This window comes from Corapipo altera, unplaced genomic scaffold (assembly GCF_003945725.1).
Source record: "Corapipo altera isolate COAL_440 unplaced genomic scaffold, ASM394572v1 113, whole genome shotgun sequence".
NCBI lineage: Eukaryota > Metazoa > Chordata > Aves > Passeriformes > Pipridae > Corapipo > Corapipo altera.
The window spans coordinates 10877936-10901563 of NW_020884895.1; the positions used below are offsets into that span (position 1 = coordinate 10877936).

Sequence of the window (23628 nt, forward strand, 5' to 3'; positions counted from 1 at the left end):
AGAGGGTGGCACTGGATGGACTTTAAGGTCCCTTCCAACCCAAACCATTCCGTCATTTTCTGATCTATTTTTCAGGTGCTAAAGGCCTTTAAGGACTGGATTATTTGGGAGCAGGATGCAGGACATGGCAGCAGGAGCTCCCAGGCCCATCCTGCGCTGTCCCCGCCGTCAATATTTGTGCCGCTCCCCCTGCCCTGTGCTGAGAACAACCTTCATTCAATTAGAGGGCTCAAAACTGATAAAAAAGGTCCTGAAGTGGAAAATGCGACGAGATTATTGGCAAACGAATAAAGATTTGTATCGAACCAACACACACAAGTACAGCAGGGTTTGGGAGGGGGGCTCTTTTTTAATCATTCCCTGTCTCAAGTCTTGTGGGAACAGCGAGTTTCCCTTCCCCTCCTGCAGCACATCGATTTCTGAATTAGACTGCAATATTAAATAATTAATATACTTGCCATGATTGATGTTTTGCATTAGTTGAATATTAGGTTATCAATCAAAATCCACTTGGTTTAATGTAATAATATTGAAAAAGTGTCACTGGCTGTTCATCCAATTTGTAGTTGAGGCAGCACAGACAGGAATATTGGTGTAACACAAGGCCCTAACACAGGAAATGCACTGGTTGAACATCCATAAGGAAAACATTATCAAACTAACCAGGACAAGGCTGAGCTTGTCCTAAATAAACCTTGGGGCACCTGTCACTTCCAATGAAAACCCTTCCCAGCTGGAGGCTGCTGGGGATCAATGAGCCACCAGTGCAGCCATGACAGAACCTGATCTTTTAGTTAAGCTACAGATTATAATATATCAAACAATTCTATACACTATGCAATTGTATTGTTTCTATTATATTACACAAATAAGAGTCCCATCCATCCCCTATTCCAGATGTTCTCTCTGCATAACCAGACCTGTGGCTACGGCTCTGCCTCACCTTTAACGTCTGCAGAAAATCTGAACCCAAAAATCACCACAAATAACAGCCAAGAGCAGCTTTGTGCACATCCAATATTCCCAAACTCAGACAAAAGAACACCACAAAGTTTTAGTAATCTGGTATCACCATCAGCAATAATGTTTTACTCCATTTTACTGTTCACTCCACACACCAAAGTCCATATTTGCCTTTCATATCATTTCCAGTGCCCGACAGTTATTTTTTTGGTTCATTAGGGAAGTTTGATTTTCTTCTGGAGTTTTCTTTTTTTTCCCCATCAAAAAGCTCTGGAATGGTGTTTCCCCACTACAGCCAAGATTTTTGCTGTAAAATACCAGTTGATAAGCATTTAAAATCATACATTAAACCAGCAAACATAACGCTCAGGCTAATCCAAATGTTTCAGAATTGCCAGGGGAAGAAATTCCAGCTCCATTTGAATCATGCTCATGAGGGACCTGTAACAACAAGCCAAGAATTCAATTAAGCAACTTCCACAGCAGGGGGTGGAACTGGATGATATTTAAGGTCCCATCCAACCCAAACCATTCTGGGATTCCATAAGTTTAGCCAGGACTGGGATTACTTAAACCCAGCGTAGGTAACTGAGGTGGTGTTAACTTAGAGGTTCTGCTGCCTTTGCCAGTAAACTAAACTAAAAATATTCACCAGCACTTGCTGGAAATCATGATTTTAGTCTGGAATATATTCATGTTCCTAAAAATAGTCCCCGAAGCAAAGCAACTATTAATTAAGGGAGCTGGAAAATGTGCAATGTCTTCAAAATACCCAAATTTAGGTATTATAAAGTAGCCTAAGATATCACATAAAATTTACTTGTTAGCAAATTCAGAGCAGTTTCACCCAGGAACTGTAGATCTAACACATATTTTCTTTGCCATGGTTTTTGGGTTCGAATCCATAGGCCATGGAATAATTCTATGGACTGTCTGTACCTATGGATATTACAGGACAATTTGGGTTGAAGGGCCTCTGGAGGGTGCAGGGTCTTATCCAGGCTGGTCTTGGAAGCCCATTCCAGGAGGAACATGTCCTGCTGATCCAGGGTCCTCACTGGGAGCATCTTTCCTTTCTCTCTGCTCCAAACACTTGTTGTTTTGCATCTCTCCTCCCACCACAAACCACTCCAAAGAGCCCAAATCCCCTTCCTCAGTGACCTGCCTCCTCCTCAGGCTGGTGGGTGCCATGGGGTGCCCCCAAAGCCCCCTCTGGTCCAGGCTGAACCCCCCCCAGTCCCTCAGGACCCTCCCAGGGAACTGCTCCAGTCCCCCCCATCCTGGTGGCCTGAACTCCACCCTAACCATCCCAATGGTTGATTCAGCCCCTGGGGAGCCAAAGGGATCAATAAATCACCTCATCATTAGTGAGGCCTTTGGCAGAACCCCCCCAGGTCCTCAACACTAACGAGGAGCTGCAGCACAAAGGTCACACACAGTGTTTGGGGTCAGGCCACCAAACCCTCCCAACAAGGGCCTGTTCACTCCACCCCTCTCAAGTGCCAGCATGTCAGGAGTGATCAGGAGCATCATCCCAAGTGCACACAGATGATTCTCACAGAGCTCCCTCACCCTTCAAATATTTCTGGATCATTCCACAAGCACATCACGTAATGCTGTCAATAATCTGTCAGGTATCACTTGAAAAAATCCCCTTTTGTCCCATTATTCCTCCTGTATGAAGAGCCTCACAGCAGAAGGTGTTCCTGGAATAACCTCATGTTTTCCTGTTCTTCATCCTCCCCTTAACCTTCAGCCTTCCCTACAAATCTTCCTCTGAGCAGCCCCCACACCTCCTATTTTTCTTCAGCATGTTATCGATCCCCACTTTTATCTGCTATTTCAGATCAATTATTTAGATGTTTATCTACCATTCTAGATAAACAACCTCAAAACAAACAGCTGAATCTCTTCAGGAACTTCAGCAGGTGACAAGATATTAAACACTCACCAATACAAGCAAAGCAAAAAGGGATGAACACGTGAAACCCACCTGGAGAGGTGGCCTGGTCCCTTCTGCCTCCTCCCTACACTCAGTGTTGAAAGGAGATGAAGGTAAAGAAGATCAAACTCATCTAAATCAGGCTCAGATAAGGAATTTATTACACCCCTTAGTCCAACAGCATCGTTAATACTCCAGATTTCTGAGAAAATCCCAGCAAATGGCACCACCACCAGCTGGTAACTCTCTCCTCTCTCTCTCAGAACGTGGAAATCTCCCATTTCTAACCTGTTGCAAGATCCTCTCTCCCAGCATTGAGGTTAAAGGCCAATATCTCATGATTTCTGAGACCACACCTGCTTTTTCTAATCTTTTCTGCACAAAAAACTCACCAAGAGCAGCGAATGGTTGGGGAATCCTACACCCTGCTAGGAAAAACATCCACCATATTTTTCCAAAAAGAGTGGAATCTTGTTCTCTCTTGCTCAATATCAGCTTCAAAATATCAGGAAAATAGCCTGGAAAGCCCCCAAAGCTGGTGGTGGTTGGTTCAGTGGACCCCTCACTCCTATCAGGAAAAAGCACTAAGAGGTTTGGCCAATTACTAATAAATTTAAATGCCATAAAGACTCAAGGAGATCATATGAAGGTCACTTAGAAAAAGCAGGAAGAAAAGCAGGAGTCACCCCTTCCACAAACACATCGGAATAACTTGGGACTGCCGAGGAACTCAGTGGAATATAATGAAAGGTAAATTGAATCATGCTAAAACCAGGGACTTCAAACAGGACACAAGGTGAAACAATTTCCATAATATGTTATCCTAGAGAGAAGGAAAATCGCTACCCAAGAGACCCTATCAAATATTCAAGAGGGGGAAATATATATTTATATATAACCCCGACTGACAGAGTAAAATCCAAGATTTTATGCAACTGAAATAAATACTGAAGCTAAACAGAGGGGGGAAAACCAGAGATAGAATTAAGTATTTCCAAACAGACCCTACAAAAATATTCCTTTCCTTTGTATGTATTTCTCAGATAAACAAGAGCCAAAACAACTCCCCAAAATCTCCTGACTGGGCTTTATCAAGACTTCAGGTCAGATATGGGAATACCAGGAATTACCAAAGCAGATTTCTTTATCCTGGAGGCCAGTTCAAGCCACCCCTCACTAAACCTGGCAAGGACCTCAGAACATGCAACTCCTGGGAGTTTTCATATGTGGAGTGGGCTTTGGTTGGCGTTTGCCCCGAATTTTCCTTGGAGTTTTCATGTGGAGTGGGATTTGGTTGGTTTTTCCCCTCAGTTTTCCCTTGGAGCTTTCACCCACAGAGCGAGGTTTGGTTGACTTTTTCCTCCTGGGTTTTGGTTGGGTGGGTTTTGCTCTCCTGTTCCACGCTCAGGGTTCCCTTCCTGAGGAGCCAAACCTCATCCATCCCCGTTTGCATTCCCAGCAAACACAAATGATGAAGCATCAGGCTTCGGAATGTCACTGTCTGTGTTAACCAGCCTTAAATAAATTAGACAACTTTGGCCTGGTTTACCTTCTCTGTAATATTATTTGGTAGATATTCAATTAAAACACATCCTGTAGGTGAAAGTGGAGGAAAACATTTCCAGCACGGCCATCGGCGCTGGTCGGAAGTGTTGCTAATTAGCCTCAAAGTACAAAACAGATTAGAAAAGTAGCAAAAAGCCCAGCTTTGTAAATGCCCAGAACGCTGGGCTGAATATTAAACAAAGCCCAGCAAGTTTTAATGTTGGGAAGCACAACTACAGGAAAAACTCTCCGGACTAGTAGCGAGTGTTACAGGTTAATGAGGAACATAGAAAGAGTGCACAGTAATTATCATACCCAGCACCTTCCCATCTGTGTTTGGATGGCTCTGGAATATAAACACAGTTGATCAGCATTAAGCCTGGAACTAATTACACATGTATTTCTATTTGCATACTGGCAGGATAAATATTGGAACTGGGAGATTTCCCTCCCCCCCCGCTCGCGGAACTGAGGAATATCCACCACGAGTGCAAGGCAGGGAGGAAATTCAAATGTTCTAAGCACTAAAACAATTTGACTACAATCAATTTTCCATTTTCTGAAAGCTTCTAAATCCCCCTCATTCACCCAATTACTACTGTACTTAACCTAATGAAATTTCATTCCGCGGGAACAATGCCATTCTCCGACGACAACAAAAAAAAAATAAATAAAAAATCGGAGCTTAAAAACTTCCAGACAAAGAATAAAACTCCCAGAGAAAAAGATGCAAATAAAACGACTATCGTAATCTTTTGTTTTTGGTTTGCAAGTAGGAAAGTGAGGGGAAACAAAGGGCTGGAACATAGCATCTGTCATATCAGAATATAAAAAGATGATCCTGGCAGCAAATGAAAAAGCTCTAATTCATTTGCAAATCAAGCTGCCAGTTCTATTTCAAGCTGGCGGGAACTGTCAAGAGTTAACAAGATAATCACTTTCAATCCTGCCTTCAATGGTACATTACACTGTTATTCCATTCAATAAGGCCCTTCTTTGGGGCACTGGATGAATGGTTTTCATTTCTAACTCGCACAAAAAGTTGCAAAAAAGAAAAAAAAAAAAATCCATGGGGCTTAAGGAAGAAATCCCTTTATGGGCATTTATCTGCCGGCACTTGCTCGGAGGCAAAATGAGATATTTGGATACATTGGTGGCCATTCACTTCCTCTATTCCTTCAGGCCCTCAGTCTGGTGATAAAAAAAAAAAAAAAATCCCACAAGGAAACCTCAAGCCTGTTTAGTTTGGGGTTAGTTGGGGTTGGGTTTTTTTTTTGAACTATCTGTGCACGTTAACCAAGTTCTGGAATAATCTCTGGTAAATACTTTACACCACACTGAGACAGCACCGTGTTTGAACGGCTCCATCTCTGTCTGAATTCAGTAGAAACTGGTCAAAAAATAGTAAATGCTCATGAAAATTCTGCTTAGGGAAATATTAACCAGTTCCTCATTAAATATTCAATCAAAATAAAGTTACCAATTAAAGGCATTCTGCCTCTGAAACCAGGCAATCTCCAATTGATCTGGATTCATTATTTGTTATTATTTTTTAAGGCTGTGCTGTGAACTCTTCCCAAAAGGAGAAAATCTTACAGAACTTTATTAAGCATTTAAAACTTATTTGCTGGCATCCAACTTTCTACCAATCTCTGTGAATAAAACACTTCTTGCTCTGGCTCATTGCTCAAAATTCATATTGTGAGATAAAACCTTGGTTACATTGTGCAGATGCTCATTCTGTTACTGAATATTCACATTGAAAGCTTGGACTTAATGATCTTGGAGGTCTTTTCCAACCTTAGTGATTCTACAGTGGCAATTTAAAGTGTTTATATTAACTTGGGAAACGAATCACAAATCTTTTTAATTCCTTTCTTTCTTTAATCCCCCAGAACAAAGCTAATATCTGTATTTAATATCTGAACTGAGTTCAGCTTGTCCAGCCTTGGGTCTGTTACCCATAACCAATGGCAAAGACAGTTGTACATATTTTTAATTTATTTTTTTAATCAGCAAAATCACTTTTCTCAAACTCAGGGACTCACCTCACCCATCACTTCTTATCCTATTTGCATAACTTAGATTTTTGATTGTTTTTATAACCCATCACTACAAGTCAGACAAACTCCTTCCATCTGCCCCTCAAGCAAATACTCCTTTAAATTAAGGGTTTCTTTTATGGGAAATCTAAACACCAGAATTTATCAGCTTTGGTTTTGTTCTTTGCACTTCACAAGTTTCTTCAAAGGTTTTAAACACAGAGATGTTCTTATAATTAAAAAAAAAAAAAAAAAGAGTAACAAACCCAAACCTGATATGCCTTTATCTATGTAGCACTAAAACAGTTGGTTTTGCTGCCCCACTGTCTCTGCTTCCTGAAAATAAAGAACATAAAATAAAAATTAAAAGTTCCCACACTTTGGAAGGACCTTGAAAGACCTTGGAAGGTCCTTGAAGGAGCAAAAGATGCTGCACTTGGAGCTGAAATGCATAGGAAGTGCCAGATGAATTTCAAAGAGCAGGTCAGGGCTTTAGGTGAGACTGAGGGACTCCCAGAACAACCCAGGAAAAAGTTGGGATGTGGTTCCTTCCTCTCCAGCAGCAGCAGCAGGACCCTGGTACTGCTGGAAAACAAACAACTAATTAAAACAAGTAACAATAAACCAACAACTGATTGATTTCTACAGCTCAGGAGAAGGACCAGGATGACCCAACAGCCCCAGGACACACAGATTTTAAAGCCAAAGACCAAGGAAAGGTAGTTCCATGTTTCCATCATGACATTAAGGCCAGAACAGCACTTTGGGGACCGTGCTCAGCTCAGAGGACCCCACAAAGCACCACTTGGCTGAAATTCCACTGCCTGGGACTGCATTTGATCCAATTTTAGCCCAAAAACCTCGAGCTTTTTTAGGCCTCACCACTGGAAATGTTTTCCCACTGCCCCTCTTTGTGTCCCTGCAGTCAGGTTTGGTCCTTTGGTTTCATCCCTCCACATTCTCTCATCCTGAATTTCCCTCCCTGAGGGACACAGGGAGACACTTGGAATAGACCCTAAATGTTTCAAGTATGTTGAAATGTCAGACAGCTTTCCATTCCTAGACAAGGCAAAAATTTTCCTTCTCCTGAAGAGATCTACTTGATCTCAGGATATTTAGTTTTTATCTCCTCAACTCCCTCAGTAAGAGAGTTTTTAGAATTTCTGGTCATAAAAGCTTTGAGTTTCAGGCTTTATTTCACAATTAAACTTTTTTTTTTTATTTATTTTTTTTTTGCATCACAACTCAATGTAGCCCTAAGGAAAATCTTTGGAAGTCTCTTGGTTTCTGTAAAACAGTCATTCCAAGAATCCAGTCTAACTTCCAGTAAGGAAGTTGTATCTCCTCCTGACAACTTCCATGTTGGGCTGTGTTGCAAGAGAAATCTGTAAAATTTACAAAGGTAAAGTTTTTCAGGCTTGAGAGGAAATTAGTTCCTTGGCCACAAATAAAGGGAAAGAAATAACATTTCATCAAAATCAAATGAAAATAAAAATTCATTCCAAGTCTCAAGCACATCTGACCAAACCCAAGCCTAACAGACACTGACAAAAATCACCTGAAAATGCTTTAAAAGTAATGGAAAGGTGAGGAAAAAAACCCCAAATCAAACTTATTCCAGCTAAACTGCAGTCAGGGAGAAGAGGAGATGGACAGGGATCACTGAAGTGGTTCCATGCACAGCAGTGCCCACCTTGGTTTTTACAGCACTCAGTCCAAAAGAAGCCTGGTCACCTGTGGGCACCAAACCACCAAAGGCTGTAAAAGCACCTTCAAATACTCAGAATAACAAAGGTCAGAAACTGAAGTGCATCTTGATCTCAATATTTCAGAATTCAAGAACAAAGACCTTCAGAGTCGCCCAAAAAAAAAAAATCTGCTGCGCTTGGACCAAGTCAGAGGATTTGAACCTAAAACAGCCCCGTGGAGATTGTAGGAACAGGCTCATTCCTCAATTATCTCACAAGGCCACGAGTTCTCTGGAATCCAGGAGCAATTAACTCTCCCCTAATTGCACAGCAGCTCTAGACACCCAACACCAATCGCTCTGTACCTTGGTTATTTGTCCTTTCTTTCTCTGGTAATTTGCAATGGCCTCCGACTACATCAAATACAAGTCTGTTATTATCTGAGAACAATTAATCAATGTTGAAATTGCTTTTGGCCTTGTGTTTATTGCACATCTTCTGCAAGAGGAACTCCAGAAGCAACAGATGGATCCAGGATGTGCCTGGGCTGAAAACACCAGAATTTGATGTCCCACACGTTGTGGTGAGAAGAGGACACAGAAAGATCTGCAAGTGGCACTAAATCCCAATTTATGGGGTTTTTTTTTAGAAAATGTCACAGCCTAAAAAAAAAAGCCCCCAAACCTTCAAACTCTCTCTGAACTCTTCGTGTTCGTTGAGTTGCACCAAAACCTCCTTTAGGCTTCACATTTCTTTCACTATTAAGTTGTTACCACATCACATTGGTCTCACTCATTTTACTCTCTTGCTTTCAATAATATCCTTTTAATCTTTTACTGCCACGAAAAACCAACATCATCTATTTTATCTGGCGCTTCTCATTCCCAGCACTTCCCAAAAAAGTCCAGTGTCTAGACCAGAAATCACGGAATCCCAGCGTGGTTTGGGTTGGAAGGGACCTTGAAGACCATCCAGTTCCAACCCCCACCACAGCCTGGGACACCTCCCACTAGAACCTTGCTAAGCATTTTGGATTTTGGCACTTCTTCAATGAAATTAAAAATATTAGTATTGCACATTATTGATTTGCCACCAATTAGACCAAAATTAGGTTTAAAAAAAAAAAAAAAAGGACAAAAATATAAAACGTCTCGTTCTACAGCCAAGATTTCCCTCAAAGGTTATTTTTTTTTAAATAAAGCCAAGAGATTCCTGAAGAAATTAAGTACCATGCACATGGTAGGCTCCAAGAAAACTTGGATCTTAAGCAATTTGAAGCTTGAGGATTAAAACCAGCACTTCCTGTTGTACCTGCAAATCTTAGAGGTGAAATGAAACATTCTACAAAAAAACCTCTGAACAAATCAGTGGCCAGATCTTTCCAGGAGTCACAGAGCATATAGAAAGACCTGGGAATGTGGATGATCCAGAAAAGAATTCCTAATCTGCAAAAAACCCAGCGAATCTCCAACAACCACCTCGAGTTACAAACCCAACCAACAAATTGCAGCCTCCATCAAAGTCAACTTCAAGTTCCCAGCATTGCTCTTTGTTCTTCTCTGGGGAAATAAGTTGGAGTTGGATGCCTGTTGGTCCATAAAAGTCACCTTAATCCAGGTATTTTTAGCTGTACCTGGTTCAGCTCCCCTCAGCTCACACCTTTTAGGGAAGAGACACGTGGAACCTCCACTGACCCCCCTCTGTGTGGACACTGAACTCTGCAGTGGAAACCATTTTATCTGTCCCCTCCAGCACTCACCTACCTGCTGCTCAGGAAGGAATTCCTGCAATCCCTGAGGCTGGAAAAGCCCTCCCAGCCCATGGATCCCCCCTGTGCCCCATTCCCACCTTGTCCCCCAGCCCAGAGCACTCAGTGCCACAGCCAGGCCTTCCTGGGACACCTCCAGGGATGGGCACTCCAAACCTCCCTGGGCAGCCCCTGCCAGTGCCTGACAACCATTTCTGTGACAAAATTCCTCCTGGTGTCCAACCTGACCCTCCTCTAGTTGTCACAGAATCACTAAGGTAGGAACAGACCTCCAAGGTCATCGAGTCCAACCACTCCTGAAGCAGTGATGCTCTAAGACAACACCAAAGTGGGTTTGGTTTACATGAAAATGTCTTTTTTTACAGCAAAGTAAGGCCAACACCTTCAGGGTGGTAGAGTCAGTCCCAGAGCCCGTCCCAGTTCTGTGGGAATCCAGCTTTTATCACTTCTCAAAGAGGAACAGCAACCCCTTCACCAACAGAAAATTTCACTTCTCTGTGTGTTCCCAGAATTAAGGATTTTTCCCCACTTTATTACAACACTGTCCATAGTTCTCTTATTTCCCTCTTTGTAAGAAATGCATCCCAGACAGTCTCGCTGATGTTAATCAGAACAAGATTAATCATTTGCTAACTATGATCAGAAGGTGGTGGAGAACATCGAGTGCCTGTGCTCTGAAAGAGATTAAAGTCAGGCTTAAATAAAAATAATATAATAAATTCATAACACAGAATGACTGTGCAAAATCACAGAGTGAGCTACAGAAACAGCACATCGATACTGCTGGGGAAAAAAAAAGTCTCCTATATTGGCTTTTCCCAGATTTTCAGTTTTGCCTGAAAGTTGCAATTTTAATATACAAAATTACGGTGTCTTGCAAAGAAGAGCCAGAAACTGGAACCATTCCAAGAAATCAAACACATTCAGGGGTTCAACACAATGCCCAGGACCGAGTGGCCTCTCACACAATGGGTGACAGGATAAGCCACTGCTTAACTTTCTGTTCCAGCAAGATACTGGAAAGTTCCGGCAATGTTTGCGCATAATAATTTCCAGTCCTTTAAAACAGGTCAGGATGTTCCAACAACGTAAAGAAATAACATATAACATTAATATATAGACATATATAGCCTTCCTCTGGTCACTGTGGCTTCCACTCACCCAGGTGATTGTTACACCAGCACCAACTGCAGAGAGTGGAAGAAACTGGAAGAACCAACTCAAAAAAGTTAAAAATCAAGTTGAAAACCTTGTACCTGTGTGCAACAGAGGGGGAAAAGAGTTTAGTTATCTCTATATGTATTTTTACCCAGCAGCAGGAAGAAACACAGCGTTGCCAACACCCAAAGTGAACAACCATGTTCAAACTCTACATAAAATAAGTGAGACCATTTCAACTATGGAGAAAAATTTGCAAACTCTGTCTGATATGTGGGATTCAAGGTGGACTCTTCCTTGTACATCTTAATGCCAGAAGCTGCACAAAGCAAGGATAAAACATCAGTAAAATGTCCAGTCTTTGTACATCTGACAGAGCCTAGCACATATTTCTTGGGGTACCAAAAAAAAATTTAAAAGAATTAAAAATTGGTCCTTTTAAAGGCTTTCCTGCCCAGTCCATGTATGGCACTCACATCATCCATCGTGAGGAACGAGCAAGGCTGGAATCAGCACTGTCTGGAGCACCTCATCCACTTGCAGGACATCAGCAGACGTGACTTTTGAAGGACAAAAAGCCAAGTCCTCAGAAATATTTGAGGAGCCAGAACAGCCCAGTACCAGGTAGATATTTTTTAACAATTAAAACACAGACCCCAAAGTCAGAGCCGAGGGAATTCTCCATCTCTTGGATGTGGAATTGATCTGAATGCAAATACTTGACTCTTTTCAGCTGTGTTTGACTTTGAACTGAACGTCAATTAATGCCCAAACAAGATCCGTTCACTCCGTAAAAGACGCGAAGCAGATTCATCGGCCTTCGTTTAACAGCCACCCAGCAAAGCTCCACTCCCCTCTCCAGTGGTCACTTAAACCCTTCATCCTCACCACAAAACTCCCCCAGCCCTGGTTTTAAACCCCTTAAAGGAGCAAACAAGACAGCACATCAAATATGCTCCGAGCGTGGGCCCGCTCTGAAAAGCTGGGACCTGCGAGTGCTTCAGCTGCGACGCAGCCATTGAGCCATGGCCAATATAAGCTCATTTGAATAATCAATATGACAACCTTATTTTTCTAATGCAAACAGGATTGCTACAGTAAGGTGTCTCACTGCCACATCACAGTCATGGCCTCTTTTAACCCCTAATTAGATTTAGGCGATTATCCCTGCTCTTCCTTACAAGTGTACAGCCCGGATAAGGGATGACAAAAGCTATCTGCCACTTCCTCAGCCTTTGCAGGCTGCAGGTTATCCAGGGAGATACAGGGGAAGATCAGCAAACAATTGTTATTCATATCATCTCCAGTTGGAGGATAGTCCCAGTTTTCCATACATGCTCAGGGAAAATAGCCCAGAGCATTAGGTAAATGCAGAACGCTTAAGAACATCGGGGTTACACAGATGGAAATTCAAGGTGATGTTGGGGAATTAATTCAAATTGGTTATCACAAAGAAAACTAGGGAGCCGTGGTTTGCTGCCTCAGACAGGAAACCCCAAGTTTGCAACAGATTTCTGCTCATTGTCTGCTGTGTAATAGTTCTAAAAAAAAAAAAAAAAAAAGAGAAAAATCAAACTGGGAACCAGCAATCCCCAAAGAATTACATCGCTCAACAAAGTCCGAGCAGACAGAGAAGATCTATTACAGAAATGTAATCACATTTCATTTACAAGAACTCTTATCTCAAGCACTTAAACATAACATTTAAACAGTTTTCCATTTTATTGTGCTCAGTATTGGAGCTAATAAGATAGAAAAGTCTAATCACGTTAGCGACATTTCTATTGCATTACACAAACACAGCGCGGGATTAAAGGCACACCAGGAAAAGGGAGGATGATGCTCCACGGAAAACTGAGCTCCTCATTTCTCCTGGCAGAAGAAAATATCTCTGGGATCATGTGGGAGAACTGCCACACTCAGATGAGACGTGTGTTCCCAAAATGTCTATTCCCACACCGCCTAAAAGAAGTGTTTCCCTGCATATTATCCACAGGAGAAGGTGTTGTGGAAGGAAAAGGGAAGTGCTCCCCTGTAGCAGGATCTTACTGGAAGGATCATTTATCCAAGGCAAGGCAAATTTTCAGAATTGCTTAAAAGACAGAGCTTCGAAAAGCACTGAAGGGGAATGTATTTTTGAAAATATTGTCTGTACTCATCCCCACTAATTCCCAACACCTTCCCTGCTGGACACACACAACTGAGTCCCCAAAGTTCCATTTCAGATCACTCCCAGTTTGGAGTCACAGTCAAGACTGATGGGCTGGAGAGGGATGTGCAGTGGTACCCAGGAACCCCCAATGTCCTGGGCTCATCCCACCACTGAAAAGGACTGAAAGCTGAACTGCAGTGCCAGGAAAAGCTGCCAAAAGCCAGAACTCAAATGCAGCAACAAGAGCTAAAATCTGTCAGGATTTTATAATTATATATTACAGCCTCTTACATGATGAAAATACAACTGAGGAGAGTTGGTGGGAGGAGAAAAACATTTGAAAGCTAACATGGTGCAATATGGAACATTCAACATTGGGCTTCTGTGACTATTTTTCATTTCTAAACTGTGTTTTAATCCGTACCTTATTAAAAATAAGCAAGCAAACCCTTCAATGTTTCCAATTAATCTCAATACAGATATTTCTCCAGAGCAGAGTTCTGTTATCTAACCTCCAAAGCTCATGGAAAGAGCTTCCAAGAAGCTCTGGGGTCTAAAGCTTGGTTTGGTTTATTAAACAAATTAATTGGTGGATTTTAATCTTTTGTCATCCTCAATGCAAAACACATTGTGACCTTTGAAATAAGATTTAATGGCTCGCACTCCATATAAACCTCTTCCTCCTCTTCCCTCTTCATGCTCCTGACTTACAGAGGGCCTGCCATAAATTAAATCCCAGTAGAAACTCATGTGCCAACATTACCCAAGATTTCATCCAGGTTTTTTAAACACTATTTCATGTGGCCAGGAGAGGAAGGTTTTTACTTTAACGAGGTGGAAAAAAGAAGGAAATAAGAAAGGAAAAGGGCAGAGACAGACACATCCCCCCCATTCCCCATCACTCTGCTAAACCCTCTCCTATAAATCCATTGTCTGTATTTCCATAATATTTTTCAAAGTACAGAGCAATGTCCACCTGGAAGAATCAATGGCAAAGCCCCTTTTCCCACTCTGACATGATCCCATTAAGCAGCCTCAAAAGGTTCTGATCTGAGCAGCCAAGTCAGCCCTCGCTGATCGATTCCTTAATCCATCTGGAGAGAATGGACTGAGCTCGTGTTTCCATTTCAGCCCAGGAAGAAATCATTCCCAACATAATTCGCCATTAAATGGGCCTTGTCTTACAAGAACTTCAGCTGCTGGGAGCAGATGAGGAGCGAGTCGGGATCCAGGAGAATCCCCAGCACAGCTAAAACGCTTCCTCTGGATCTTCCCATTCCCACCAGGAGACGCCAAGGATGAAACCAGAGCCTGGAAGCAAATCATGGAATCCCAGAAGGGTTTGGGTTGGAAAGGAATTTAAAGGTTATCTCATCCCACCCCCTGACATGGGCAGGGACACCTTCCACTCTCCCAGGTTGCTCCAACCTGGCCTTGGACACTTCCAGGGATGGGGCAGCCACAGCTTCTCTGGGCAACCTGTGCCAGGGCCTCCCCACCCTCCCAGGGAACAATTTCTCCCTAATATCTAAACTAAATCTCTCCCCTCTCCATTTAAAACCATTTCCTCTAGTCCTGTCACTAATCAACGATTTAGATTATTTCATTTAAGTTTTTCACCTTATTTTACAATCCAAAATAACAAAAAGATTCAAAATTAGACCGGCATTAGAAATACTTCCTTCAAACACAGATGCTCCTCCTTCCCTTCCCAACCAAAAGCAATGGATGTTTTATAATGTCCATAGCAGGCAAGTTCCATTCCAGAAAAAGCACTCTGTACCCAAAAAACAAGGTGGAACAAAGAGTTTAATACTTTAATGTGAAATTCAATTTTACCTTAGCATAGCATGTGTTTTGGACGGGGTTGTTTTGCTCTGAGGAGGTCGTTGGGTTGGGTTGGGTTTGGTTTTTCCTGGGGTCTCCTGGTTTTTTGCTGGGACAAGGGGGTTTAGTTGCAGGCTGGGCAGAGCCCGGTCGAGGTGATTACTGTATCTCTGCTGTTCAGTATCTGCAGGGTGTCTCAGTGTCACTCCAACTCCTTAAACCCAGTAAAGAGATTACAGCTCCCACTAACTGGATTTTCACAGCTCTGGATCATTCCCTTTGGATTCCTCATGCACAGATTAAGAGAGGCCATTAAAACAATAGTCAGCTGCTCTCACAGTGCAAGGTGGAAAAAAAACCCAAAAAACCCCCCAAAACTCCATGTTTACATTCAGAGCCCGTGGTGTTTGCACATGTGGGCAACCAACACACCCTTCCAAGCAGGAATGCTCTGTATTTCAGGAATGATTCCACTAAAAACCCAAGATAATGCAAATTATATCCTTACAAAAGGACAATCATGGTGGCTGGCAGTTTTAAGGAGCACAGAGTTTGGAAAATTTTAAACAGCTTAAAAAGAATGTGTGTCTTTGAAGATACTGCCTTCAAATGCATTCCAAAACCTATTTCTGGAAATACAGAGAAGTATAATTCCCTCAACATAGTACACGAATTTAGCAGGGAAGCTCATCTAACAACCATCACTAACTGACAGTCTGAACCACAGAATTGGAACACAAAACTCAGATTTTTGTGCTAAGCACAGAAAGTACTTCAGTGAATGAAAATGAAACGGTTACTCTGGGCTAAAATCTATTTATTTTCCAGCCTCAGAGGTTCCCTGACACCTCCTGGACACTTTACAGACATGTACCATCCACACTGGGTTTTCCAGCTGTCTGGTACTGAAAAGAAAAGAAATCATCCCATATGCTGCTGCCTCACAGCCCATTAAATAACTGGCCAGGCTTTTGAGTCGGAAAAGGGGATTTTTAGCAAACAAAAAGAAAAACAAGGCCAACACAGCTCAGACAACAATAGCAACAAATCTCGGTCAAAGGCAAGTGACCCTCGAGCTGCTCTGGGCATCTGGAGGTCTCAGTCCTTTCCAGGGAAAACCCTCACTCTGCTTCCCATTAGCCTTTGGCTGACTTACTGCAGAGGAAACTGTCCTCATTTGGCCTCTCAGCTGCTTCCTCCTGCCTTCAACACCTCAACAGCTCTGCCAGCAAAGCTCATCAACTCCTTTTCTCTCATCCTTAAAGTGCTCACACGTGCCCTCGGCACCCGGAGTCCAGGATACCCCCAGGAATCTTCTTCCTCCAAGCACCTGGATGGGAACAGCCCAAACCACCCAGCTCCTTTTCCAGCAGACAACAGGGATTTTGAAAGGCAAAGTTACTCAATCTGTCTGCAGAAACCTCACCTCAGAGACCCACCACGAGTACGAGGTGACTTCTTTAGTTATGTTCATATTTGGACTCTGCCTTCGGGTTAGAGATAGAAAGGAAGGTGAAAGCAGGAAGAATGAATAAATAAATAAATAGAAGAGGTATTTTGCTTTTATTCTGGGTAAGTAACTCCTCTGCCATGAAAATACATCTTAAAGATCCTCCAAAGCTCACAGGGAGTCAAAGGAAGTGGTTGGACACCAGTTGGTCTGAAAGAGAAGTATTCTTTTTCCCACCCAACACTGTTCCTCACATAACCTTAAACCACCATGCCTCCAACTCCTTCAGTCAGGGAGCTTTAGGAAAATTTTGTGCAGTACCCTCAATACTATTCAGGCTAAAAAGCATTCAGAAATAACAGCACCAGGGGCAGACCCACCTCTCATTTGTCCCTGCTGGCAAAACCCTTTTTCAGGGCCATGGCAGGAGGCAGGTGATAAAAGAGATTCTTTCCATGAAAGATAAAACAGAGTTACAGAATAATCAATTTTTAAGTCCTCTTTATTTACAGAAAGCTTTCTTTGCAAGTCTATTCACCACATTAACAAACAGCAGTTGCAGATTCCTTGCACATTAGAACTATTTTCCAATAACCAAACTCTGGAAGAAAATGTACTAATTTCATACACTTTGAAACAAGAAAGTTATTCTCAGTCTCCAAAAGCAGCTGAAACACCTGAGATTTAGTGCCCAGAGCCAGCAACTGCCAATATCTTGGAATGGTTTGGGTTGGAAAGGACCTTGAAGCTCATCCAGTTCCACCCCCTGCCATGGGCAGAGACACCTTCCACTAAATATGAATAATCAATCCTGCTTTACTCTAAGAAGTATGCTATCAATTAATCAGTTTTGTTTAAAAAAAAGTGGTTTATACTGCAAAGATGTTATATATTTTATATATATTTATATATAAATATAGTATTACTATTAATATATAATTAATATATTTCATTACATTATATTAATATATTTTAATAATATATATTAGTTATGTATTATCAATTATATATTAATTATATATTATTAATTCTATATCATTAGTATATTATTAATATATAATTATAGAGAAATATATATTATTTTTATATTCTAATAATAATTCCTAAATTTCTTAGCAAATAGTCTTAAATACAAGAGTTGATGTTCATGGAACTATTAAGAAATGTAATGTATTAGTCCCCACTATTAAGTCAGCACTGAATTTACAAACATTAACCTATCCCTTAGTTATGGGACCATAACTGGTCCCAACTGTTGTTAAAACCCAAGAGAATCAAAAAGAACATTCACGGGACCTATCGAAGCCATTGCTGAGAATAAACCACTTTAAGATGTTTTTATTTGTTTCTTTACAGCCAAACTCTTGGCAGCTCAGCGTGACCCAAACCCCAAATGTGCTCCAGGAACCTTCCCCTGGTCAAACCCTTCCCTCCACCACCGGGGAAAGGCAGCAAAGCCTCTCCTTCCAAAGCCTCTCCTTCCAATTGTCTTTTCCAATCAATTTTGCATGAAAACACGTTACCCCAGCGCAGAGTTTCCCGCTGCCAGGCTGGGAGTGTGATAAATGTTTCATGCAAACAACAGCCCCCCGTCGGTGTCAGACCACGGCGCTCCCACCGCCCCGCTTTGATCCCCTCACGCAGCGCAGAGGAGTTCTGAGCACCCCCCACTCCAGAACCTGTATGCAAATGAGGCCAAATTACCATAAATGTCTTCCCACTGCACAGTGTGGGAAGAGGGAAGGTAAAAATGCTGCCGTGCCAAGCTCCAGGAGTGTCTGACTGCTGGCAGCTCGGAAAAGTCCAATATTCCCAATTTACTCCTGAGGTCTTAAGCCAAGCAACAAAAAGCTCATCAACAGGCACTGACCACCCATGTCCCATCCATGGAACCTTCCTGGGCACTGAGCATGGGAATCAAACTCCAAGGGCTTTGGGGAAGTGCCACTGGGAAAAGGGGCCTACACAGAGGGACCTCAGCACAGCTTTAAAGACTTAATGATGGAATTAAAGGGAAAAGTTAGGATTATATTTTAACAACAAACTTTTCAGTGCTGTAATGTTGACAGGAAAAGGGGGAATGGCTTCATATGACAAAGAACACGGTGAGATGGGATATTGGGAAGAAATTGTTCCCTGTGAGGGTGGGGAGGCCCTGGCACAGGTTTTGCCCAGAGAAGTTGTGACTGCCCCTGGATCCCTGGAAGTGTCCAAGGTCAAGTTGGACGGGGTTTGGAGCAACCTGGGCTAGTGGAAGGTGTCCCTGCCCATGGCAGGGGGTGGGACAAGATAACCTTTAAATTCCCTTCCAATCCAATCCCTTCTGGGATCCTGGGATCTGTCCAAGGATTTCAGAAGCTGTGAACCAGTTAATGCCCAAATGTACCAATGACCTCGCCAAGTATCAGAAATTAAACTGGTCAGGTTTGATTAATGGGTCACCACTTCTTTTCTCATAACAGCTGAGAAGCTGTTCTTAATTTATTCCATTAAAAATTGTCAAAATCACTTGAACCAGTAATCCAAAATTCCACTACAGCAGAAGCAACGATGAAACCCATAAATCCAGCAAAATTATGTAAAGCCAGCAAGCTTTTAGTAGCTTTTCCTCCCAATCCAACAGTGAACAGGGAGCCTTATGAAAAGTGTCTCACATTGCCAGAACTTGCTTTTTTTTTGCTAATCAAGACTTCAAACATCAAAATTCAATGGCTCACACAAACATCACATTCAGCTTTACCAACCAATAAACAAGTTTTTAGTGGGTTTTTTAAGTCAAAAGCTCATAAGCACATAAGTCCAGGAAGACTATGACTAATTTTCCCATAATCAATCAAAACCCCATAGCAAAAGTCTAACATGAGAATTACTACTCCCTTTTGGATAAGGGAAATTCATCCCAACCTGTCCCATTCCTTGGATGCAGAGACAAAGCTCTTCCCCTTTCATTCAGTGACCTTTTCTAATCGATGCCACCCAGAGTTCATCCTCTTGCAAAAGATTGATTTGGCAGGGGAAGAAAAACAAAACCAAGAGACGAAAAACAGGGACCGGGACAGCCAAATGTAGGGACAGATCAACTACTCTGGCAGAATGAAGAACAGTAAAGTTTTGGGTCTTTCAAACAAAAATTTAATAAAAAAATCACTAGACTAAAACTTATTGGTAGAAACCAGACACCAGATGTCGATTATGCATCAGAAAGTTTTGCAGAGACGATGATAATTCATCACAGAATGTATATCAGTCCTTATTTTATCAACTCCATCTATAACACTTCATAATGTATCAGTAAATGCAAAGAGCTCTATCCAAATTACAAAGGTGTGGTAACAACTCGATTAACTTGTTAAACTTCCCTGAGAAGAGGGAAGTCCCCCCCCTTGTGTGTGCCAGGGACAGAGCAGGAGCACCAGCACAAAATCTGGTGTGTAACAGTGGTGCAAGGCAGTGACAGGCACAGCATCCTCCTGCAGCCATGGGGAACCACCAGGGACCAATACTGATATCACAGACACAGAAATGGGACTGCAAACCTGGCTGGGGGTCTGGGGGAACTGGAAAGGCTGAGAGGCCAGGACATGCTTTTGCTTTGGACATGCTGCCAGCAGTTGTTGTTGAGAAAGAGCCATATCACAGACTGATTCTTTTTTATAGCCTTCCAGGTAATAAAGCTCTCTCTGCCATGCACTGCCAGAACACACACAGAAAGGGGGAACACAGGCTAAACATGCAGGATGAGAGGAAACCAAAGCAAACTGGGCAGTTGGGATGACTTGCAAAATGGAAGGAAAAAAAAGCAGCACTGCAGGAGCTGACTGTGAACTAGTTAAGAACATTTCCTGCTACCTGACTGTCAGCAGCTTTACTGTGCAAAGAGTCTTCCCTGGAAATGAAACACTCCTGATCATCTGAAAGGTGGATCAATTCTGTGTTCAGGAACATTTCCCAGGCTGTGCTGCTTTACCTTTCAAGTGAGCACAAAACTCTCCCAAAGCTCGACAGGCTGCTCTTCACACCAGGTTTGGGGCCCAGGTACTGTCAGGTGCTGTCCATGAGCTTCCCAGCCATCCCCCTCCATCAGGGCTGCACAAACAGCACATCCCCTTAAACCACTTCAGACTGGGAGAAGGGAGGAGTAACACAGCCCATCTCCACAGAACTGCTAAAACATCTCCAACAGACCAGAAGTTCAGTGCTCGTAGTTAAAGAATCACCACTGAAATGGAGAATGCCAAAGGACAATGACCAGAACAATTTTTTTTTTAGTAATTTTCCTTTTCTACTCTTCAAATCCCTCTTGAGATGTTTCCTATGAAGACAAGATCTACCTTGAGAGAATCTAAAGTCACCCCAAATTAAAAATCAAACACAAGCCTTTCCCTCTCACATCTACAAACACAAGCCAGGCACAGAAAAAGACAATCATTGGTTTATATGAGCCACAAACAAATAAAACCATTTTCTCCTTAATTAAAAACCTGCAGTTTGATTCTCCACTCCAGAGGAACAGTAAAGTCCCAAATATACAACAACTCTCAGATAACCTGCAGTGCTGCCAAACTGAAATACCTTCTTTTATGCAAAGTTAAACTATAAAGTCAAGCAGCACCCGAGAATTTATGTTCCATCTTCTCACAATCTGGCTCTGGGATGATCTTCATTATAGCTTTAAAGTGGCTATTTTGAATAAATACATTCCAAACAGCTATAAATTTAAACTGAAAACTAGACCTGGTCCTTGATGTGCCTTTGAGGAAGGATCTACTCCAAGCACAGAGGTCAGAGGATTGTTTCCTCTACAGATTCCTGATGTTGGAGGCTCTGGAGAGGCTCTGGAGAGTGGTGATTTAGACACTGGATCTAGAAATTCATTCACGTGGACAGTCATCTCCAGATGATTCCTCTCAGTATTTCACATCCAAACCTGCACCTGACAGGGATTTTGTTTCTTCCTCATACTTCAGAGCAGGAAAGAAATGGGAATAACAATTTGGAAAAGCAGCACCATTGCTGTGTTGGTTACAGCAGAATAGGCCAGGAGGAAAAATAAAATACTTGGGTTTTTTCCTGTTCAAACTGGATCCAACATAACCATGGAATCTCCCTGTTGCTGCAGGGGACAGAGGGAAACTTCCAGAAGCCAACAGACTTACACAGGCAAGAAGTTCCCTCAGTTTGTGTAGCACCATCCTCCTCCCTCTACATCCATAACTCAAGGACAGGTGAGTTTACCTGGCCAAGGGGATCTTTTCTTTTCCATGCTTTTCACCCAAAAAGAAAATAGATACATAAATAAATGATGCAGGGGAAGAACAAGGAGAGTTTGGGAGGCCTGAGGAAGCCTCTGACAAAAACACAACTGGAAAACACCTCATTTTCCTGGAGCACAAACAAGGCAAAGAGAAACTCTCTTTGTTCCTACAGTTGATTCTCACTCTCTGTGGTCAATAACAGAATATTTCATAGACAAATTTCAAATAACAACCCCCATCAAAGGGATTTGTCTCCTCTGTATTCAAATCTGCAGTTTTGCAAAGCCTTTCCCAAACACTAAAGTGGTGCTGATAAAGCCTCAATCTTCCAAATCAGAAATAACAAATAAAGGGGCAAAGCTGCTCAGATCCATATTCTCGGCACAGACACACTTTGATCAGCATTTGATTAAACTGGAAAACATGTTGTGCCCCCTCAGAAAAGTTTATGAAGCACAGATGATATCAGCCCCAGCCAGGTATGGTTCACTCCGCAGTCTGATCGTGCTCCAAGGCAGAAATCCTTGTCCAAAGTCAGCCCCTGAGCTCAGAGGGAAAGGACTGAGGGCACAAAGTGTTTCTATATCAATTTGTACCCTTTGTCCCAACTCCCCTGGGAACAACCCAACATTGGCTTTCAAATTTAGCATGAGCAATTTTGTAAGTTATCAAAATACAGAGATTAATTGCTCGCCTAAAAAAATATTGTCTGGGCATTGTGTTCCTCCTGCAACTCCTTCCTATTGATCCTTGTTGCAACTCCTTCCTATTGATCCTATTGGTCCTCTGGGACCACTGCTAAATGGGATCCAAATCCAATGGGATTTGAGATGAGCTTCTACACAGAGTCCAGTAAACCTCTCACACACCAAAGCCCAGACTGGTTTGGGTTGGAAGGACCTTAAAGATCATCCAGTGCCACTCCCCTGTCATGGGCAGGGACACTTCCCACCAGCCCAGGTGGCTCCAAGCCCTGTCCAACCTGGCCTTGGACACTCCCAGGGATGGGGCAGCCACAGCTTCTCTGGGCAACCTGTGCCAGGGCCTCCCCACCCTCCCAGGGTGGGGAAAAAATTGTAAATCAAACCATCCTTTAGCAGGAAATATTGTCCCATTCCATAATTTTGAAATCCTAAGAATCCCACCATTCAAACATTCTGAAGAATTGCCACTTACCCCATAAAAAACCATCACGCAAGGGAAAATCATTCCGGGGTAAAACGACACCGACCCGTCGCCTGGTTCTCGTTACCATTCAATCACTTCTCACTTCACTTACCCGCCCTTGGTGCCGTAAATCTCCTTGTCCTTCCCTTTGCCCTTGTCCTTGGCTTTGTCCTTGTCCTTGTCCCTGCCCTTGCGCCGCTCCCGCTCCCGGGAGCCGCTGTGGGTCCTCCTGTGGCCGGACCTCTCGCTGCTCCGGCTGTAGGAACGCTGCCGACCTCTGGACCTGGACCTGCACCAAAGCCACAGGGTCAGAGCTCAGCCACCACCCCCTGCCACTGTCACCGCACGTCAGATCTGTTATCTGACCCAACCACGTCACACATTCCATGATTTAATGATAATATACTGCATTTAATAAATATAACGCATTAATAATGTCATATATTCAGTCATTTAATACTTTGAAACTGTCCATTTATCTGAAGTGGGAAAGAAAGCATTGCTTCTACTTTGAAGGAAGAATATAAAATATAATATATATATATATCATATATAGAAATATATAAAATAAACCATAATACGTAGGATTCATCCATCAACAAATTAATCTTGGAGCTTTTGGGGAGGGAAGGTTTGGGGAAGGGAAGGTTTGGGGAAGGGAAGGTTTGGGG

General features: G+C 42.5%; 1 protein-coding gene across 1 annotated transcript in view; it reads right to left on the reverse strand.

Annotated features, from left to right (window-relative positions):
- The window catches only part of RSRC1 (arginine and serine rich coiled-coil 1), a 106781-nt gene that overhangs the window by 58179 nt on the left and 24974 nt on the right, over positions 1–23628 (reverse strand). Inside the window, exon 4 of the mRNA XM_027647664.1 lies at positions 23070–23246. Coding sequence (XP_027503465.1) covers positions 23070–23246 — 177 coding nt within the window. The remainder of the gene's footprint in view (positions 1–23069; positions 23247–23628) is intronic.